The sequence below is a fragment of the Salvia splendens genome, chromosome 2 (genome assembly GCF_004379255.2).
Source record: "Salvia splendens isolate huo1 chromosome 2, SspV2, whole genome shotgun sequence".
In the NCBI taxonomy this organism is placed as follows: domain Eukaryota; kingdom Viridiplantae; phylum Streptophyta; class Magnoliopsida; order Lamiales; family Lamiaceae; genus Salvia; species Salvia splendens.
In genome coordinates, this window is record NC_056033.1 from 12,238,974 (window position 1) to 12,261,862 (window position 22,889).

Consider the following 22,889-nt stretch of genomic DNA (forward strand, 5'->3'; position numbering starts at 1 on the left):
CACCCCCACATCAACGATGACCCCTCCACTGCCATACTTTTTCAATAATATCGTTTTGGAGTCGAACATGGACTTGTTTTTGGCGTATGTCGGCGAATGGACGGACTCGATCGACATCGTCGTGGGGTATCCCCATGCGGACATTGCCAGTGGCCACGCCGTGGCTTGGACCCGCAGCATCAGCGTCCTCGTTGGTCCACTCAGTCAGTGCTGGACCTTCATCTTCGACAATCATGTTGTGCATGATAATACATGCGTACATGATATCGGCGATGCTGTCAACATACCACAGCCGTGCAAGACCCTTCACTGCCGCCCATCGAGCCTGTAGCACTCCGAATGCCCGCTCCACATCCTTGCGCGCTGCCTCCTGACTTTGTGCAAAGTATATCTTCTTTTCATCTGCTGGGCACCTGATCGTCTTCACAAAGACGGGCCACATCGAGTATATCCCATCCGCCAAATAATAGCCCATGTTGTGCTGGTTGCCGTTGGCGACGAAGTTGACAGCCGGACCGACGCCCATGCACTGGTCGTTGAAAAGGGGCGACGACTGGAGGACGTTGATGTCGTTGTTCGACCCGGCTACTCCAAAATAGGCATGCCAAATCCACAACCGGTAGTCAGCTACCGCTTCAAGGATCATCGTGTGATTCTTGGCCTTGAAACCAGTAGTGTACATCCCTTTCCAAGCAGTGGGGCAATTCTTCCATTCCCAGTGCATACAATCTATGCTGCCTAACATCCCCGGAAACCCGTGCTGATTCTCGTGCATATCTAGCAGAGCCTGGCATTCTTCGGGGGTAGGCTTCCGAAGATACCTATCCCCGAAAATTTCTTTAACGCCCTGATAAAAATACTTCAAGCAGTCGCGCGCAGTCGTCTCGCCGATGTGGAGGTACTCGTCAAACATGTCGGTCGAACCTCCGTATACCAACTGCCTAATTGCGGCAGTGCACTTCTAAATTGGCGTGTGGCCGGGTTTACTAGCCGCATCCTCCCGCACCCTAAAATACCTGTATCGACGCTCCAAAGCGCCCATTATACGCATAAAGAGCGGCCGATGCATCCTAAACCGTCGCCGGAATAGGTTCACCCCAAACCGTGGCTCCGGCGCAAAGTAATCCTCGTACAACCGCCTGTGGGCAGCGAGGTGATCCCGGGAGACTATAGTGCGACGATGGATGGGTCGAGGCACCGCCGGCGCCGCGGCCGCTTGTTCCTCCCTATCAGCGGCTCCCGTACATGTGCATGTATCATCCGTATCATGTGTTCATAATGCCCACCACCACCACCACCACTACCACTACCACTACCGGCCATTACGAATATATAAAAGAAATTTAGAGAAAGAGAAACTTGTTAATACAAGTGGTGCGAATGAAATGAAGTTCAACGGGATGTATATATAGGAACCGGAAAAAATATTTAATGCATTAAACGGGAATTCCGCGGGCGTCAACGCAATGGCGGACGTCCGCACGGAATTCCGCCGATGGCCGCGGAACTGCGAATTCCTTCATGGAATTCCGTATCCGTGGAAGGGACGCGCAATGGCGGAAGTCCACCACGGAATTCCCGCACGTCGGTGGGAATTCCGCGTGGACGTCCGCCATTGCGGATGGTTTTATAAGTTTTACATTTTCAATGGTGTTGTGTGTTTTATTTCAACAAATATATTGGCGGTATGATATCATCAATCAACAGTATGGTAAAAGTTAGAGATCACGACAATTAATCTACAAATGAATTGTTTGAAACCAATAATCATGGTCACATAATGCATTGTAGTTTGAATTGATCTCCTAGGGGCCCTAGAGATGCCCACCGGTTCCGGTTCCAAACCGGAACCGTCGCAATTCGGGTCGCGGTCCGATTCATGTTCATGATTTTTCAAACCGGAATCATCACCGAACTGCGGTTCGGGACGGTTTGGAACCGCCGGTTCAGGGGGATGGCCCGAGGGGGCAGCTTTTCAGCCGCAAAACCGGCCGGTTCCGGTGGTTTTTGGGCGGTTAACTGTGAAAACCGGCGGTTAACCGCCGGTTCAGTGGCTTTCGGAGGCGGCGCGGGACACGAGGCGACATGGCGCAGCTTTTGGTAGACGGTTTGTTGACCGAACCGACGGTTTTCTGAAAATTCAAATTTTTTTTATTTCAGATTTAAAATTCGAATTCTTCCATTCCCCCCCCCCCCATTTTTATCTATAAATACCCCCTCTATCCTCATTTACATTCACCTCACTCTTGTGTTAATAAGAGTTTCTCTCTTCAATCTCCCAATTCTCTCTCTTTGTCTCTAATTTCTCATTTGTACTATTGTGCTTCCATTTAATTACTCAAGTGCTACTCTTATTACGCATTTTTATACACTTATACTTGTTCCCGTAGTTCTATAAGTTGTCTTTCTTTCTCAATTGCTAAAAAAAAAAATATATATATTATTCCATATTTCTACATTTCTACATAGCAATATGTCTTCATCCCGAGAAGGTCGTGTTGATAAGGGAAAAGGGAAAGTCCAATAGGCCATCTCGGAGATCCGTTATTGATGAAATTTCTCAAATGAACATGGATGCGTGGCAGGTTAATATTTATTATATACTTATTTAATTAATTTTGAATTACATTACATTATTGTTCATAATTTTAATTGAAATTTACAATACAAATATTATTTTGTAGACTCGAGAAGAGCAAGATGTGGCACATGCTATTGCTCTCTCTCGCTCTCAATCCCAAGGCGATGCTTATGTTGGTACAGGTAGTAGTGCTCCCGGTCGCGGTGCCTATTCTCAACAAATTCCAACCCCTGTGAATGTTGATGAAGACGACGATGATGATGATGACGACGAGGAGGATGGGGAGGAGGTAGAAGAGGTTCAAGAAATGCCACCCCCACCACCACCAAGGAGTCGTCGTGGCCGTAGTCGTGGTCGTGGACACCCTCCTCAACCTCCTAGACCAGCTGAAAGGTCTTTAACCTCAAACATCATGGTGAAACATTTCAAGAAGGTACAAGATAGTAAAGATCCTGACACTTATAATGTGTATTGCAACTATTGCGAAAACGTATACACATTCCGAAGGGGTGGAGGATACGGTACATTTACCCGTCACATGGAGAAAGCGCATCCGGTCGAGTTTGGTATCGCTCCAACCCAAACTTCACTCAACTTTGAACATGGAGTCGGGACCGGGAGTGGGACGGGTTCATCCCAAACATCAGGTATGTGTAGCAATACTCTTTTGAAATATGATCACAAAAATGCTCTTAATGTGATGCCTAGATTTGTCGTTATGAAACATTTTTCATTCAATGCTTTTGATAACGATGCTTTTGAGTTGAGTATGCAGCAAGTTTATAATGCCGCTGCAAGAAAATTGAGTCGAACTTCAATGACTCGAGCCGTTGTTCGACAATGCATGGAAAAGAAGGTGCAATTAGGTACGTTTATTATTAACCTAGGGCATAAAGTTTCTATTTGCTCTGATGTGTGGACTGATTGTTTTTGCAAAAATTCGTATATGGGCATCACTGTGCATTTTGTTGATCACAGTTGGACTTTAAACAAACGTTTGATTGCATTTCAGGAATTTTCCGCACCACACACTGCACAAGCAATTGCTCAATTGATCATTCAAGTTTTGAATGAATTTCAATTGATCAATAAAATTTTTTCCATTGGTTTTGACAATGCTAGCGCTAACACTGCTAGCATAGATGAACTAAACAGTGCATGTTCTCGTGTTATTGATGGCAAATATTTTCATGTGCGATGTATTGCCCATATTTTGAATTTGTGTGTTCAAGATGCGATCGATTTGTGGCAAAAGTATGTTGATCCTATTAGAACTGTTGTGAAGTTGATTCATAACAAAACTCCTATTGGTAGAGCTGGGAAGAGATATTGTCATAGTAAGCAATGCAGGTACACCAACTTTCGTTTGGATGTTTCAACTCGTTGGAACTCGACGTATGATATGTTGGAGTCGACTTTGAACCACATTGAGTATTTATGTGATTTTTTTAGAAGTTGTCCTCATGTTCCTTCTGATTTAATTTTGATACCCGCTTGTTGGGACCACAGCATGGATTTGTTTCGATTATTCCGCGCTTTCAAAAATGCCACTGTTGAGTTATCCGGTGTTTATTATCCTACTTCTGTGCGCGTTTTGGAGCATTGCATGTATGTGGCAATTAGTTTTAAAACATGTGTGAAAAATACTCAATTCATTGAGTTGAGGGCAATTTTGTTTTATATAGTTGAAAAGTGGTTAAAGTATTTTGCCCGTATTCCAAATGTGTTTTTGATTGCAAAATGCTTGGATCCAAAGTGGAAGTTGCATGGTGTTTATAAAATTTTAGACATGTACTATGGTTGTTTGCACGATTTGGATTTTTCTCAACTCCGCGAAATGGGCTTGACAAGAGGAGAATGCTTCGAACTAAGTATTCCGGATGTTGATGAAATCAAACTAAAGTTAGATAGTGCACTTCATGCTCTCTATGCTGAATATGAAATGTGCTATAACACCGCTCACCAGGTACGTGCTCCTCCTAGTCCTTCCACATTTGATTTTGGTGGCGGGGAGTTTAGCAATGTCATGATTGATCCAGACGTAGTATCACAATTGCAAGATCTATACGGTACTACAACCAATAGGACTAGAGCGACTAGTGAGTTAGATATATATTTGGAATCGCGCTCTATTTTTCAAGATGCAGGTCCTCCTACTCAACAAATTGATGTCCTTAATTGGTGGGGAACACATGACAAAGAGTTTCCGATACTATCCATCATGGCTAAGGAGATTTTCGCCGTTCCCGCTTCCACCGTCGCCGTTGAGCAAGCTTTTAGTGTCGGCGGTTGTATCCTAGACGACAAAAGGAGCAATCTCTCTGTCAAGAATATAGAAGCCACTATGCTACTTGATGATTGGGCAAAGGCGGACATGAAAGCACAAGAGCCAGATTTCGACTTCCGTGTAGAGAGTGATGGTGAAGAATTTTCCTCCGATGGCGATGACGAGGTCAGAAGCGAGAGCACTCAATAATAGCAATGACGGGGGGGCGGTGAACGGCGAGCACGACCGACCAAATAGGTAAGCAATGTAAGAGAACTACGTGGGCTTTGATTCCTCAATAAAATTGTGGATACGTAGGCAACTCAACTTAAATTTAAAAAGTTTAACTTTGAAAGTTTAAGTTGAGCTCAAGCCCTTTTCAATTTTTTTCCCCTCATTTCATGTTTTTTATTATTTACGTTCCGAGTCCGACGACACTTGTAAATTATATTACATTGTTGTATGTTGTATACTTGTAGTTGTAGTTGTAGATGTATATGTATTGTAAATTGTAATGTATCGTTGTCCGTTACAACTCAAACTCAATAAAATTGATATCATTTTCTCCTTATTCGTCGTATTTCTATTTGAATTATACATTGTCTTGTTCCAATTTGTTGTATAAATCCAAATTTCAAATTAAAAAAAAAATAATCGAACCGCGAAACCGCCGGTTCCGGCGGAACCGGAACCGCCTGTTTTCGAACTGGAACCGTGAAATAGCCTCACGGTCCGGTTCCGGTTCCGCCTTGGACCAAACCGGAACAGTCCGGTTCCGAACCGTGGGCAACACTACTGGGGCCCTATATGAGGGTCTCTTGAGCGACGGCTGACATGGAAATTTCATTATTACTAATTTTTTTTATCTTTAAAAAGTTTTTTCTCTCTTCTCTCTAAATATATTATTATAAAATTGTGTTGATTACTTACGATTTTCGAGGCATGAATGCACTATCTATATAATTTGATTATCGTCTTTCTTACTCCTTTCAACCACTTGGCCACTTCATCCCTCTTATATTCAAATTCTTTCTTTTTCGTTTTTCCAAAACAATTTTTCCTTCGTCTCTGTTGTAATTGAGACTGAATGAAGACTGCCATTATCATGGAGTGTGATTGAGAAATCTGATTGTTGTGACAGAATAGAGTAATTGTGTAATCGACAAACCGTAAAGAGACACAGAATTTACATGGTTCGCCAATTGGCTACATCCACGGACTGAAACGGGGAACAAATTGTACCATGATTGCAGTTACATATTTTAACAAATTAGTTGATGAAGAGAAATAAAAGATTTCAACAGGAGTTCAAATATAGAAATCATGAATGTTTCTCTACAGAAAACTAAGTTTTCAATATTTAAATCTGTCTTGACTCTTGTGTAAGCGAAGGGTGTAATAAAAGTTAGTTTTCATACAATTTTAGGATGAATATGTAGCAACCATTTGGTGAGAAAAATAACTGCAGAAATCTATTGATGTGTGCGAAACTAATTCCACATGAATTATAAGAAATTTTGACATTTATTTAATTATTGAAAGCAGTGATCTAATGGTGAAAAAACTGAATCGTGAAGTTTAGAAAGAGGGCGAAGACGAAGAAAAAATTACAATTAAAAGGGAGAGATTGAAGGTCCAGGGATCCACCATAATTAAAAAATTAAAAAAAATGATGACTAGACTTCCATGTCAGCCGTTGCGCAGGAGATCAGTTCTCGCATTGTAGTATCCATTGTGCTAATCAACAATTGCGAGCACGCCACATGTTTGCTTGTTTACACACACTTGTTCAGCTCTTTAATTTCCTAAAACAATGAGGATCTGCTTGCTTTTGATATTCATATTTTTTTGGTTTTGGCGGAAATTAAAAAAATCACTTAACTAATTGAACAAAATCTTAACCTAACATTTTAATCAAATAAGTTCAAATAGTTGATTTTGTTACATACTTTTTTTTCATTTGCTAGTTAACCGTTTTTTATACTTCGTTCGTCCAATTTTAAATGACATTTTTTAATTGAAATGTCACATTCAAAGTGGTGGTATATTTTTGTAAATTGAATAAAATTATTCTTTATATTTTACTATTCACTTTTCACTTATCTCAGGATCTATACTAATCTAAAGTGCCAGTTGGGTGAAATGACACTTTTACCCTTTTTAGAGGGAAACCATTTATTGATTAAATTAATTAATTAATTCCGGAAAAAAAAGCAAAGTCATAAATATGGAGTATCAAAAAGCTGCTGCATATAGACGAGAATTAATGCAAAACTTCCCCAACAATTCAATACACAATGCAAAGCTTCTCAAATACTCCAATACCAAATTTCTCCCATCTATAAATACCGAAGAAAAAAGAACAAGAACTTAACAAAATCTATACAAAAACACAAGATCAAAATACTTGAATTAAGTACTATCGAAGCCGGCATAGCAGCCGAACTGCGGGCGGAGCATGGTGGAAGAATATTACAGCAAAACAATAAAAAAAATTATCTTGGGAATGAAGAAAGTTGAACCAAATCAAATCTTGAAATGTCGGAGCACACCACAACCTGACCGGCTGTGGTGAAGCAGGGCTGTGGAGCGGCGGGGCTAACATTAATAATGAGAAAGCTCCAACTCTTAAAACTCTAATCTTAATGTGCAAAATTTGTGTTCTATCTTATTGCAGGAAAACGCGTGTTATGCAAGCTCAATCACCAATATACAGCAGAAATGCCCAATCCACAGATACAAAATTGAGATAAAAAAACATACAGATGATTAAACTACAGAAAGGAAATTAAAATTACATCTCCGAGATAGATGGATTTGGTTTATATGGAGGCCGAGAGGCACGACTGCGGTATTGTGCCTTGCGGCAGCGGTGAGACTGATGTTTAGTGGGTCGGCGGACAAGAGGAGGTGTCCGGCGGCGGCGGGAAGCTGGTGTTCAGCCGTTCCGCCGATTAGAGGGAGGAAATGAGGGAATCGCCGGGCATGGCAGCTGGCGGGTGAGGAAGGGGTCAAGGGGAGGCATCGAGCGGGTGGGAGGAACGACGAGTGTGGGAAGAACGATTAATTTATGATTTGAGGAATATTGGTTTATGTATGCTATTTGGGCTATTGTTTGGGATTATAGTATGGATTCTGTAATTAAGATTTTTGTTTATAATTTTGTAAATTTGATATTCTTTTCAGTTGAATAGAGCTTAATCTAAGTGTTGGATTTTATTATTTATAGTATAAAATTATAATTTAGCAGTAATAATTTTTTGGTTTATGATATTATTCTATTTTGATGAATGAATGTTTTGAGCACTATTTATAAATTGTTATTATTTATTATAAAAATTTGTTTTTTAATTAGTTTCATGAATTTTTCAATAATTATCAAAGAATTATTGATTTATGAACTTTGTTCAGTTTTATTATTATATTCATTTTATTTGTTGATAATCTCAAAGTACATTGTAAAATTTTTATTATAGATTATTTATGTCAAAGGTCAATTATAGTATGTTGTATTTTCAAACGTCACGAGATTTTAGTCTACAATAAAGAGGGTGATGTTACATTTGATTCTATTATAATATTGTTTACTAAGAAGTTTTATATAGTGTTGTAGGATATAATTATTAGTCAATCATATTATTATTATATCTAGGATTTTTTTATGTTATGTTTAATTCTTATACTATATAATTTTTTTTATCATTGATGATTAGTAGTTACTTCTTATTAATAATGTCTCAAAACAACAAAAGATTACGTTTGAATTCTTGAATATTTAAAAGTAATTATTAATCATTTTTATAATTAATTTTTAAAAGCGTCAAAGCTTGGGCACATCGATTTTGTATATGAAATCGTTAATCTTAAAAAATACTCATAAAAATAATTATTAAAGATAAACCTATACAAAAATTCTACTACACATTTAGTATTTAATAGAATAAAAAAGTGTTTAAAAAATATGGATAAAAAAATAAAAATATGAAAGTACACTATTAATCATCAATCTTAAAAATGATGAGTAAGAAATTGTTACTTACACCGATGTCTATTATTAATTACTAAAATAGTACATTATAAAAGTCTAAAAAAAATTAAATGTAGATTAAAGAAAAGGAAAAAAAGGAAGAAACGAAAAAGATGAAATTACACTATAACTGCCCGTTTAATTCACTAACTTTTGCTTCTTGAAAATAACATTATATTCTATTCCATTTAATGTTTTAAATATCCACACATATATAAAGGGAGTTTTCTAAAAATTAACATAAATGCCATTGTAATTAATTTAAATTTAAATTTAAATTAATATAATAGTAATAACTTTAGATCTTTTTTTTCACACATTTTTTTTGTTTGACCACATGTATTCCGAACCAGCCTTTGGCGGAATCTGATTAATCCTGCTCGACCGGGATTGTGGATTAATGCCTATACATATATACAAGGGGAGTTTTCTAGAAACTTACATAAATGCTATTGTAATTAATTTAAATTTATATAGTTGGAATGACTTTAGATCATTTTTTCCACATATTTTTTTTGGTTTGACCACATGTGTTCCGAACCCGCATTCGGCAAAATTGGATTAATCCTGCTCGACCGGGCTTGCGGATTAATGTCAAAAGTCTCCCAGCAGGTGGTGGAGTTTGAACCCATGACCTCAAGGTCATCACAGTTCCACGCTACCAACTGCACTTATTCTAATTAAATCATTCTCTTTGATCATTAGTCACACATTTTCTCTTTGTCATTATCTTTATTGTTTTTACTCCACTTAAATCATAAATTAAAATTGTATAAAATCATTTGTCGAATTTAAAATGTTTCATTTATTAGGGAGTAGTAAATTATTCATTTAGAATGAAACAAGATAAGTACATTTCTGTTTTTTAAATCTTCTAATTACTTTGAATTTTTATTTTCTATATATTCATTATATTTTGTACTATTATTGTTTGAAATTCTTATGTTCCGTGCATAACACAGGTGTTAATACTAGTAATACTATAAAATCTCATGTTGAATAAGAAAATTTCCCCCTTAAAGTAAATAGAAGGAATTGTAAATTTTTTTATTTGAGCAATTGTTATAATTACTCCATTCATTTCTTAAAAATAAAAATTCTTTTTTTAGTCAATTTCTTAAAAAAAAAAACTTTCTGTTTTAGGAAATGGATCTCACAATTCCATAACACTAATTCCATTACTTTTTTCTTTTCTTCTCTCTTACTTTATTCATTTTTTCTTTTCCTCTTTTTATTTTATCAATTTTGCAATAAAATTCATACCGTTTCAAAAGTTTCTACTCCATCCGTCTCACTTAAGATGACATGTTTTCCTTTTTAGTTTGTCCCAAATAAGATGACATATTTCCTTTTTTGAAAACTTTCTCTCTCCAATTACTACATCCAACTACTTTTTCTCACTCCTATTAAAATATTCATATTTCTTTTTCTCTCTATTTTAATACTTACACCCACATTTTTCTTTCTCCAATTAAATATACTAACCAATAAATCCTAAAATCTCGTGCTGGCCAATAAATGTATCATCTTAGCTGAGATGAAGGGAGTTTTTGTTTCCAAAGTTTTTATTTTTAGGAGTAGTGGCAGATTATGATAAATAAACATATAGTACAACATATTAAAAATAATACATTAAAATATAAATAAGATAAAATAAATTATATATATAAACTACCAAAAAAATAAAAAAGAAAACATCCTAAAATCTTCAAATATAGTAACTATCTACTAGTAAGGGCTGCGTTATATTGCTAACTATTTAAGTTGTTAACTCTGTTAACTTATCAATGTAGTGTATTAAAAATGTCAACACCGTGACATTAAAATGTCAACACATAATATCAATATAGTATATTGAAGTTCAACAAAAGTATGTATTGACATTTTTAATATACTGTGTTGATGAGTTAGCAGAATTTGCAACTTAAATAGTTAGCAATGGATCACACCCCTACTAGAAAATTAGCCTATTACTACATCTAGGGATGTCAATGTAGCCCGTAACCCGTGGGCTGGCCCGAATAGCCCGCCAAATTTATAGGGTTAGGGTTGGAAATTTCTAGCCCGATAAAATCACAACCCGATTAGCCCGCACCCGATTAACCCGCAACCCATTAGGGCCAGACCCGAAAACCTGATGGGCTGGCCCGAAAACCCGATAAAATTTCTATTATTCTATTTTTTTACTCTCAATTCGACATTTCATTGATTAATATTAACTAAAAAAATAACTTTCAATTTTATATTAAATATACAAATTATATATTTAATTTTTATTAATATAATAATGGATAAATAAATTAAAAACTTCAAATTCACAAAAAAATATATTTAAATTTCTAAAACATGCATTAAAATTTTACGAAATATCTCAAATATTACTATTAGATCATGTTTATGATTGAGTTTAAGCATATATATTAAATATATCATAATTAAATGTTTTACATTTTATGAATATTAGTAATTTTAATCATTATTTATTGGATTGATCGCATGTTAATATTATCGGTAGCAACCCGATTAACCCGCTGGGCTAGCCCGAAACCCGAGCTTTTAGGGTTAGGGCTGAGCTTTTATAACCCGAAAGAAATCACAACCCGATTAGCCCGCACCCGATTGACCCGCAACCCGAGTAGGGTTGGCCCGAAACCCGACGGGCCAGCCCGATTGACATCCCTAACTACATCTAACTTATGGCACTTTTATAAAGCTGCCATTTACATAATCTATCACTACATCAATCTTTCACTGCGTTTTTATTAAATACTAATACCATGGTTATTTACAAATGTCATAATGACACATTTACTGGCACTTCTACACACTGTGGCTTAAAATCTGTAATCAAAATAATTTCATCATTTTAATTTTATTTAAAAGGTAGAACCGCTGGCTTTCACACAATCCACAACTATTTCACTTTCCCCCAAAATTAGAGTAAAAATTCCATGCTCATTCCGTATCAAGTAGCATAATTATATGGTATACCTCACCACTAATTTATTGACAAATAGAAGTAAAAAAGGTCCCACGTGCCACATAAATTTAACTCGAATATACTAAGCTAACGGCTTCGGTAATTCATTTATGGAAGGTAGCATAATCCTAGTATTAGATATGGAATGACTACATCCTAGAATTTGATACTCCAATATCTCCCTTATAATATAAAAATATTTTTATGTGTATTGCATTTTCATTCGGTCTTATCATGCAACAGAGAAGAAATAATCTCCAATTCTCCATCCCTTTTGAATTCCATGGGTAAGTTTTCCTCCATTAGAGCATCCACAGCCGTGCTCTTGCCAGCGGCACGGTTGTGGGTCCGACCCCACTTTTTCTGCCTGCTCTCTGGCAAGAGCACAACACCCACAGCTGTGCTCTTCCGCAAGGACGAGCACAATTAATTTAAAATTCAATTAAAAAACCACAATAAATATTACAAATTACAAATAAAATAAAAAAGACATAATTAAAATCCTAAAAATTAAAAATTACATAATTAAAAGTGATCGCCGGATTGGTTCGTGCCAACCACCGCATCTTCGGAGATTTCCAAGTACGCCTTGAACAATCTATCCATCTCCGCCGGTGAGTACGGTGTGCGGACTCCGGCGCGAGATGGAGGAGTCGGAGTTTGGGAAGGGACGGGAGGCCTAGGCTCCGGTGTCCACCTGTATCGCCCATCGGAGGCACCTTGCTCGTCGACCGGGTATGGCCGGTAGCCACCCGGAACGCCCGAATCTTGGGTGAGAGGAGGGGCCGAATAGTCCGTTTCCGGACTAGGAAACGGTTGTGAACCGAACCATTCGGGGTTCCAACCGTGGGAGCCCGTAGGGTTATCGTCTTGGCCGGACATAGTGATGTTGTAGGGTATGAGAGAATGAAGATGAAAATGGATATGAGAGATTGAAGATGAAAATGGAGATGAGAGAATGAAGATGAGAATTGTGTAGTTTGATGTGAATTTTTGGGAGTGAAATTGGGGGTATTTATAGATGAAAGTGTGTATATTTGGGGTAAAAAAATGAAAAAAAAATTAAAAAGTGGAAAAAAACGGTTATAAACGGATATATTTTTTTTGGCAAGTGAATTTTTTTAAATTTTTTATCGGTTTTTTTAATTAAAAACCGATTTTTTAATTAAAAAAAAATTTAAACACAACGGCTATGCCATTGACGAATCCCAACGCGCCACGTCAGCTGCTCGCTGGCACGGCGCGAGCGCAGCGGCTGCGGGTAGCGTCCGTGCCAGCGGCGCTGACGGCCGTGGTGACGGACGCCACCGTTGTGGATGCTCTTATCTTTATATGATGGATGTATGTGTTGTTCGACTACATAGATAGTGGAATATGTTATTATATCTATTTTGTAATGTGTTTTTGAAAATACACATTCTTGATTTTACAATTGGCGTTCTTCTATTACTAATAATTTCATTTTAATTGCATAATGATAAGATAGCGAATCCTTAATTTGAATTTATTAACATATAGTAGTATTTTTAATTGCGTGAATTTATATTGAATTATACATATTTTTTCTATGACAGAAATTCCATCTGAATTTGTATTTAAACGTGGAATTACTTTTACGAATGAAGAAGAGGCGTATCAGGCCTATAATGCATATGCCTTCAGCAAGGGATTCAGTATTCGTAAAAGTAAGAAATTTTATAATCGTATCAGGCCTAAAACCGGCGTATCAGGCCTAAAACCGGCGGTTCAAACCGGCGGTTTTTGACGAAAACCGCCGGTTTTTTTGAACCGTAACCTGCAACCCTAGAACCCTATGCCGGAAATAGTCGTTTGAACCGTTGAACCGGCGGTTCAAACTGGAAAACCACCGGTTCACGGTTCACCAATCCTTCGACCCTGAACCGGCCCGTTGGAATCGGCAACCCGCCGGACGGTTCAAACCGCCGGTTCCGGTTCATGAACCGGCGGTTAACCGCCGGGCCGGTTCGGTTTGTGCACGCCTATATTATATATATATATATATATATAGGGTAGTGATCAAGATATAACTAATCTTAAGTGTATAACTAGAGAACAAATCTCAGCCACACATCTTAATGGAACAAATATTATTTAGTTTAATAATATAAAATAGGAGAAGGGTATTTTTGGAAATTACATTTGAGATTTAAACCTGCGATCAATTACGCAGTTTTCTTCTTTCTCATTCCAATCTGCGATCAAATCTCCTTCCAAATTTCCTTCCAAATCTGATCACTTCATCCAAATCGCGATTCCATGATCTGTGATGAAATTAGGTGTGTTTGGTTGCAGAGGATAGGGTGAATTTAATAGTTGAATGCTTGGCAGTTCCTGTACTCTTTATTCTTCAATTTTTTCTGTAAAATTTGGGTTTGACTGTGGAGCAAGTCCCCTTGCAGTTTATATTTGTATCTGAGGTGGGGAACTTAAATACAAGAAATATATTGTAATGATCCTTGATAATTAATAAATTTTCATAACACGATCGAGTAAATGAAGGATGTATTACATTTGGGTTTTACTGTATATGCTAATGTTTGCATCATAAATCATACATTGTGATTTTCAAAACACATCACTCTTATTCTGATTTTACTTCACTCTTATTTACAAAACACATCACTCTTAGCATGATTTTACTTCACTCTTGTTCACAAAACACATCACTCTTATTCTGATTTTACTTCACTCTTGTTCACAGAACACTTCACTCTTTTTCAGAAAACACTTCACTCTTGTTCACAAAACACATCACTCTTATTCTGATTTTACTTCACTCTTGTTCACAAAACACATCACTCTTATTCTGATTTTACTTCACTCTTGTTCACAAAACACTTCACTCTTGTTCAGAAAACACTTCACTCTTGTTCACAAAACACATCAATCTTATTCTGATTTTACTTCACTATTGTTCACAAAACACATCACTCTTATTCTGATTTTTACTTCACTCTTGTTCACAAAACACATCACTCTTATTCTGATTTTACTTCACTCTTGTTCACAAAACACTTCACTCTTGTTCAGAAAACACTTCACTCTTGTTTACAAAACACATCACTCTTATTCTGATTTTACTTCACTCTTGTTTACAAAACACATCACTCTTATTCCGATTTTACTTCACTCTTGTTTACAAAACAAATCACTCTTTTACTTCACTCTTGTTTACAAAACACATCACTCTTATTACGATTTTACTTCACTGTTATTTACAAAACACATCACTCTTAGTATGATTTTACTTCACTCTTGTTCACAAAACACATCACTCTTGTTCTGATTTCACTTCACTCTTGTTCACAAAACACATCACTCTTAGTATGATTTTACTTCACTCTTGTTCACAAAACACATCACTCTTGTTCTGATTTCACTTCACTCTTGTTCACAAAACACATCACTCTTATTCTGATTTTACTTCACTCTTGTTCACAAAACACATCACTCTTATTCTGATTTTATTTCACCGCTGTTCACAAAACACATCACTCTTGTTCTGATTTTACTTTACTCTTGTTTACAAAACACATCACTCTTATTCTCATTTTACTTCACTATTGTTTAAAATATCATCACTATTAGAATGATTCAGTTTTTTACTTCTAATTTTACTTCACTAATGTGGGAAAGAAACACACACATCAACTATTCAGTTCACTGATTCTCTCTCTACACACATTCGCCGGAAAATCAATTTGCCGAATTCATTGAATACAAATCCATTAAACCAACAACAGCAGCCTGCTTACTATTCACACAAATACATTTAATTCCTATCATCAAAGCACCTATGCATTTCATATCATCAACTGCACCTATGCATCAAAGCACCTATCATCAAAGCACCTATACATTTAATTCGTATCCAAGGAGATACATGTGATCAACCATGATTCCGCCGATCTCCCTAATCACCATCTCCTTCTCATCAAAGCACCTATGCATTTCCTCCTCCGCCAAATCTTCTCATTCTAATTTCTCCACAATCCTTTCCAAAACCTGGATTCACTCATCTCTAGCATCCAATTCCACCTCCAGCGACGCCTTTTTCCCCAATTCAGCGTCCGATTCCTGCTACTGCGACGGCGACGCCAACGAGAGGAGGAGAAGAGAGGAGGAGAGAAGAAGACGAGACGCTAATTGAATTCAATTTTCAAAATTGGATTTAATTCGCTGTACAATGACCATAATACCCCTGACTTGTTATTATGGAGTAAATTTGTGATTGAGGGAGCTAATATCCCATTAAATTCGAAAATTAATATTAGCCCTTGATTTTTTTGATCTTGTTGCTATTATTTGTTCTCTAGTTATATGGTTAAGAGGTGTTTGCCATAGATCATGACCCTATATATATATATATATACATATATATATATATATAGAGGTTAGTGATCATGATATAACTAATTTTAAGTGTATAACTAGAGAATAAATCTCAGCCACACATCTTAATAGAACAAATATTATTTATTTTAATTATATAAAATAGGCCAAGGGTATTTTTGGAAAGTACAATATGAAATTTAAATCTGGATCAAATTACGCGGTTTCATTATGCGATCCTTCCAAATCTGCGTCGGCGTATTCAAGGCGAACGCCGCTAAACTCGCTCATTTGATCTCCGCAGCTGCTGAATCAAATCAGATTGTGGAAATTCAGGTTAATTACTTTGCCTTTTTCTATTTTTTGTAGAATTTGCATCATCACAATGATAATTTCCGCAGATTGGGGAAATTCAGGTAAATCCCTTCACAATAAATGGGAAGATTAGAAATTGAATTATTTGTTTTTTACCTTGTATCGAAGATTAGATTTGGGAGAATAACCTTACATTAATTTGTAATCTTAAGCCTATAAAGAGGCGTGTAGAATGTATCAATTCGGAGTGAATAAGAAAATATATTCCCCAGAACCTGTTTTATCATGGTATCAGAGCGGGTCGCCGACTGTGGGTCAAATTTAACTGACCCAGCAGTATATCTGGGCTAAAAGTGAAAAAATGACTGACCCAACAGTATATTTGGGCTTAAAATTTGGGCCAGTGGTCCAACCGATCGGAAAAAAATTAGGCCAGTTGTCCAATCGACCAGAAAAGAAAAAAAAGTCCAACCCCTCCAAGTTCACCTTGAAGGGTTTGAGGGAGGGTGTTGGCAATTGAAACTAGAAAAATAACATATAACTGTCCCACGTCGGTGTTAAAAGAAAACTGAAACTAGTATATAAATCCCATGGGCCACTCCTCCTATGACCAATTGGTTTTAGGATGGAACCCATGGATTTCTATCAAATATACAGCCTTATTTTTGTAAATTGCAGAATGGCCCCCTAGGTTCTATGAAATTAGATCACATACCCCGAAAATTGCATGACAGCAATTTTACTCCTGAAAAATTACATGATAAACCCCGGATTATGAATTATTGTGAAAAGCCCCCAGATTTTCGGCCATTTAAGCAATTAAGCCCTATATCACTTAGAAATCAATTTGATCCCTTGGACCGTATTTCCGCTGCATTTACCGTTAAAAAGGATAATTGGGGAGACAAAAGGGGATGGATATTTGATTGTGGAGCCACAGATACTATGACTCCTAATAAAGATGATTTTGTTAACTTTAGTAGTATTACTAAATCTTATATCGAGACCGCAAGTGGGGAATTGATTACCGTGGCTGGGGCGGGTACCATTGAAATATCCCCAACCTTCAGATTATCAAACTGTCTCTGTGTCCCGACTTTGTCCCAGAGATTGATGTCTATAAGCCATGTAACAAAAGAGTTAAATTGCACCTTACTGATGCACCCCGACTTTGGTATTTTGCAGGATATTCGGACGAGGAGGATACTTGGGCGTGGCATTGAAAGCCAAGGACTCTACTATGTGGACGAAATAGCTCAACAAGGCAGTGCGATGCTGGCTCACTGGTCCACTAAACGAGAGATTTGGCTTTGGCACCAACGACTGGGACACCCTTCTCATGGTTATTTTAAGTTACTTTTTCCTAAACTTTCTATTCCAAAAGACTTTTCTTGTGAGACTTGCTTTTTGGCCAAGAGCCACAGACAATCATTTAAATCTACAAATACTCGTATGAATTCTGTTTTTTCCCTTGTCCATGCCGATGTGTGGGGGGCCTGCACCTATTATTGGGGGAAATGGTTTGCGATATTTTGTGATTTTTGTAGATGATTGCACTAGAATGACATGGATATATTTCCTAAAACACAAATCTGAGGTGGTTGATAAATTTATCCTTTTCTTTAACCTCATCCAGACCCAATTTCAAACCAAAATTAAAATCCTTCGTTCCGACAATGGGCGTGAATTTGTAAACCAAAGAATGACAGACTTCTTTACCCAAAAAATGCCTAATCCATCAAACTTCATGTCCTTATACACCAGAACAAAATGGGGTGGCAGAAAGAAAAAACCGAACCATCCTCGAAATTACCAGAGCCTTGATGCTTGAATCTAGAGTACCTATCCACTTCTGGCCCGAAGCTGTTGCCACCGCTATTTACCTCATGAACCGACTTCCCACTAAAATCCTAAATAAAAAAACCCCCCTTGATATCCTTTCCAAACTCACCAAAATACCTAAACACCTTAACCTTCAACCTAAAGTTTTCGGATGTACTGTTTATGTCCATATTCCAAAACATGAAAGAACGAAATTGTCCCCATGTGCGACCAGGTGTGTCTTTGTGGGGTATGGGATTAACCAAAAAGGGTATAGATGCTTTGATCCAACTACAAAACGGGTAGTCACCACAATGAATTGTAACTTTTTGGAAACAGAATTCTATTATCACACCCACCTTAGTAGTCAGGGGGAGAGTGAGTCACGAAACACAGTGGACTACCTAAGTTGGTTTGTGCCTGAGTCAAATCTTTCCAAAGAGGACTCAACAGAAAAGGTTAGCACTGTCGCCGAGCAAATCTCAACCACAACAGAGTCTCGTCAACCGCCTCCAAGTGTCTCTCCTCAACCGATATCCGAGGCACTTGAGGTAATTCCCGACACACCTCAAGAAAGTATCTCTATTACTGATCCTACTGATGCAGAGATTGTAGACTCAGCCTTGGATGAAATCACGGGTCAATATATACTCCCACCACGAAGTACTCGTGGGGTACCACCGAAGCGGTTCTCACCCGAAAAGATCGGGAGGAAAAGTCAGTATGTTGTGGCAAACTTTGTGAAGGGTAATCTAACCAAGATGACTAGGGCGTTTGAAGCTGCCCTCTACGAGGAAGTGGAAATTCCCTATACAGCCGAAGAAGCAAAACAAGTTAAACATTGGAGAGACGCGATGACCGTAGAAATGAATGCTCTATTGAAGAACAAGACTTGGGAAGTCAGTGAATTGCCGAAAGGAGCTTCCACTGTGGGATGTAGATGGGTGTTTACAATCAAAAGAAGACCCGATGGCTCTATTGACCGATATAAGGCGAGGCTAGTGGCAAAAGGGTATACTCAAACTTACGGCATCGACTATGCAGAAACCTTCTCACCAGTTGCCAAGATCAATACAGTAAGAGTGCTATTCTCGATAGCAGCTAATCGAGATTGGCCCCTGCATCAGTTCGATGTAACCAATGCCTTTCTACACAGAGAGTTATCCAAACCCGTCTATATGGTTCCCCCACCTGGGTTTAGCGGAGACTTCCAGAGCAGAGATGTCTGCAAACTCAAGAAGACGTTGTATGGACTCAAACAATCCCCTAGAGCATGGTTCGGAAAGTTTACTGAACTGATGAAGAAGTATGACTACCACCAAAGCAACTCAGATCACACCTTGTTCCTGAAAAAGAGGAATGGTAAGATTACATGTCTCATCATTTATGTGGATGATATGATTATCACAGGAGATGACGAAGAAGAAATAAGCAAGCTAAAGAAGAACCTATCCAAGGAATTCGAGATGAAGGATCTTGGTCACTTGAAGTACTTCTTAGGGATAGAAGTGCTTAGATCAAAACAAGGAATCTTTATCAATCAGAGGAAATACGTGCTTGCCATCCTAGCAGAGACATGGATGATGGACTGCAAGCCAGTAGACACTCCAATGGTCCAAAATCATGGACTACAAATTTGGGAAGGAGCCAAATTGGCGGATAGGGGAAGATATTAACGATTGGTCGGGAAACTCATCTATTTATCCCACACCAGACCAGATCTTGCTTATGCCGTTGGGATTGTAAGTCAATTTATGCATGCACCCCAAGAAGAACACTGGGAGGCAGTATTGAGAATAGTGCGATACTTGAAAGGTACACCGGGACATGGAGTATTGTTCAAGAAACACGGGCATTTAGAAATCCATGGTTACACGGATGCAGATTGGGCAGGAAATCCAAATGACAGAAAATCAACCGCAGGATATTTTACCTTTGTGGGAGGTAACTTGGTGACATGGAGAAGTAAGAAGCAGAAGGTGGTGGCATTATCGAGTGCCGAGGCAGAATTTCGAGGGATTAAGAGTGGATTGACTGAAGTACTGTGGCTTAGAAGACTCATGACTGAACTTGACCTCAAGTCCGTCCAACCGTGTCGACTACTATGTGATAACAAGGCTTCCATTAGCATATCAGAGAATCCAGTTCAACACGACCGAACCAAGCACATTGAGGTAGATCGACACTTCATAAAAGATACAATTGATGCAAAGGTGGTGGAGCTACCATATGTCAAGTCAGAAGATCAACTAGCAGACATCCTAACGAAAGCGGTGAGTTCGCACACATTTCGAAGTGTACTAGACAAGTTAAGCATTGGGGATCCCATTACTTAACTTGAGGGGGAGTGTTGGAAGGAAGATCTTCGTGAATTAAGGAACCAATTTCCTGCAATCACAATAAATGGGAAGATTAGAAATTGAATTATTTGTTTTTTACCTTGTATAGAAGATTAGATTTGGGAGAATAATCTTACATTAATTTGTAATCTTAAGCCTATAAAGAGGCGTGTAGAATGTATCAATTCGGAGTGAATAAGAAAATATATTCCCCATAACCTGTTTTATCAACTAGTATTATCTAAAGACGAAGTAATTGCTCTTTAGGTTCAACAGAATCACACCAGATAACTTGTTATCAGGTAGAGGGGTGTACTGGATGCTAATTTTTAGTATATCATTTGATTTGGTGAGGAAGGCTTTTATTTACTCAGTAATTCTCACAAATTATAAAAAATTCCATGATTTTTTGAAAAAAATTTAAAAAAGTTATGATCATACTCAAACAAACTACTTATATATTTCGTAACTTTTCTTAAAATAAATAAACCCATAGCAAAACTCTAATGTTTTCTTGATAAATAGCGCAAAGTCTAGTTGGTAGCAAGAAGTCGATAACTAAGCATTAATATAAAGTTGAAAAAATACCTAATTTATTGAGTGCGGCAGCTAGTCGATTCAAGAGTTAAGTGTGTAAAGTTGGAAAGGGCAAGGAAGATTGGTGGCTACAAATCTACTTCTTATTTAACTATTCACGAGCTTGGCTTTCCACTCCACACACACCCTCACGTTCACCATTTTAATTAAATTACTACTACTACTTCTACTCCTACTTAATTAACACTAAATATTTATATATAGTGTATGCCCTCTATTAATCCCATCTCTCTCATTCCACACTTTCACTTTCACTTTCCACTCACTCCAATCCAACTCCAAACTCACAGCTAGCTAGCGATGAAGAACTCCCAAATCATGGAAGAATTATCCCCCTCCAACGATCACATCATCGCCAAAGGGAAGCGCACGAAGCGGCCACGCCCCTCCTCCTCCTCCTCCTCCTCCGATGTCACTTCCAATTTTTCCCCCACCACCTCCACCGGAATATCAACAAGCACCGAAGAAGACGAGGATCTCGCCAACTGCTTGATCCTCCTCGCCCGCGGAAACAGGAAACACGGCGACAACGTCTACCAGTGCAAGACTTGCACCCGCACTTTCCCCTCCTTCCAAGCATTGGGTGGCCACCGCGCCAGCCACAAGAAGCCTAAACCCTCCGCACAATTCTATCCGCCTCCGGAAAGGGCGGAATCTGAAGAAGAAGAAGAAGAATCGAAATTCGTTAAAATCAACACGATTACTCTTTCACCATCAAGGCCTAAAATCCACGAGTGCTCAATCTGCGGATCCGAATTCTCGTCAGGTCAGGCGTTGGGAGGCCACATGAGACGACACCGTTCCAATTCGAGCCATCGTGATCATCAGAAGGCGAGAAATATGCTGTCGTTGGATCTGAACCTGCCTGCGCCGCTCGAGGAGGCGGAGTTCCACGCCTTCTCGTCCGGCCAGAAGCCGCGGCTGGTGTTCGCCGCCGCCGCGCCGCTGGTGGATTGCCACTACTGAGGGGGTTGTGAATAATTATTTCTATTTTTTATTTTCTATTTTTAGTACAATTCTATGGTTTTGGTTAATGAATGTCATGGAATCATAATTAATTAAAATGGCATTACTCACACTTGCGTTGTTGATCGTCAATCTTTGAATCGAGCCAAGTATTTTATTTGGTTTTTACGTCTGGAGTTGAAATATATTGGAGTGATATCAAGTGGTTACAATTCATGGTTGCCTTTCATTCACGAGAGGCATCTTTTTTATGCTCTTTTTGTTTCTTATTTATTTATAGTTTTCATGTCATCTTCTTTTTTTGTATGTTGAGCAAGATAAGAATAGGTTGTGCAACAATCCAAACTTAGCTAGCTAGGATTGGGCATAACATAACCAGCACCACAACTAAAAGACGTGGGTTAGTTTCTATGTTTTTCACAAATTCAAATAACAATTAAAAAAATACTAGCATTATACTAAAAGATAAAGGCAAGGAGTGGAGAATTATTTCATTTTATTAAATGACAAATAATTAATGGATAGGAGAGATGGTTGGTAACTGCCAATCCCACTTGTGTATCCATCCATCTATCCATCCGTATGTATGTATTCTTTAATCTTTCTTACGGTGTATATACTAATTGATTCCATTTAAATATACA

At 38.0% G+C, this 22,889-nt stretch overlaps 1 protein-coding gene across 1 annotated transcript; it reads left to right on the forward strand.

Annotated features, from left to right (window-relative positions):
* The first annotated feature begins 21,382 nt into the window (after nucleotides 1-21,382).
* LOC121769158 (zinc finger protein ZAT5-like) lies at nucleotides 21,383-22,377 on the forward strand. The gene has a single exon (XM_042165873.1). It carries the CDS (start codon nucleotides 21,580-21,582, stop codon nucleotides 22,243-22,245), a length of 666 nt encoding a protein of 221 aa, XP_042021807.1. The 5' UTR covers nucleotides 21,383-21,579; the 3' UTR covers nucleotides 22,246-22,377.
* Nucleotides 22,378-22,889: the final 512 nt, after the last annotated feature.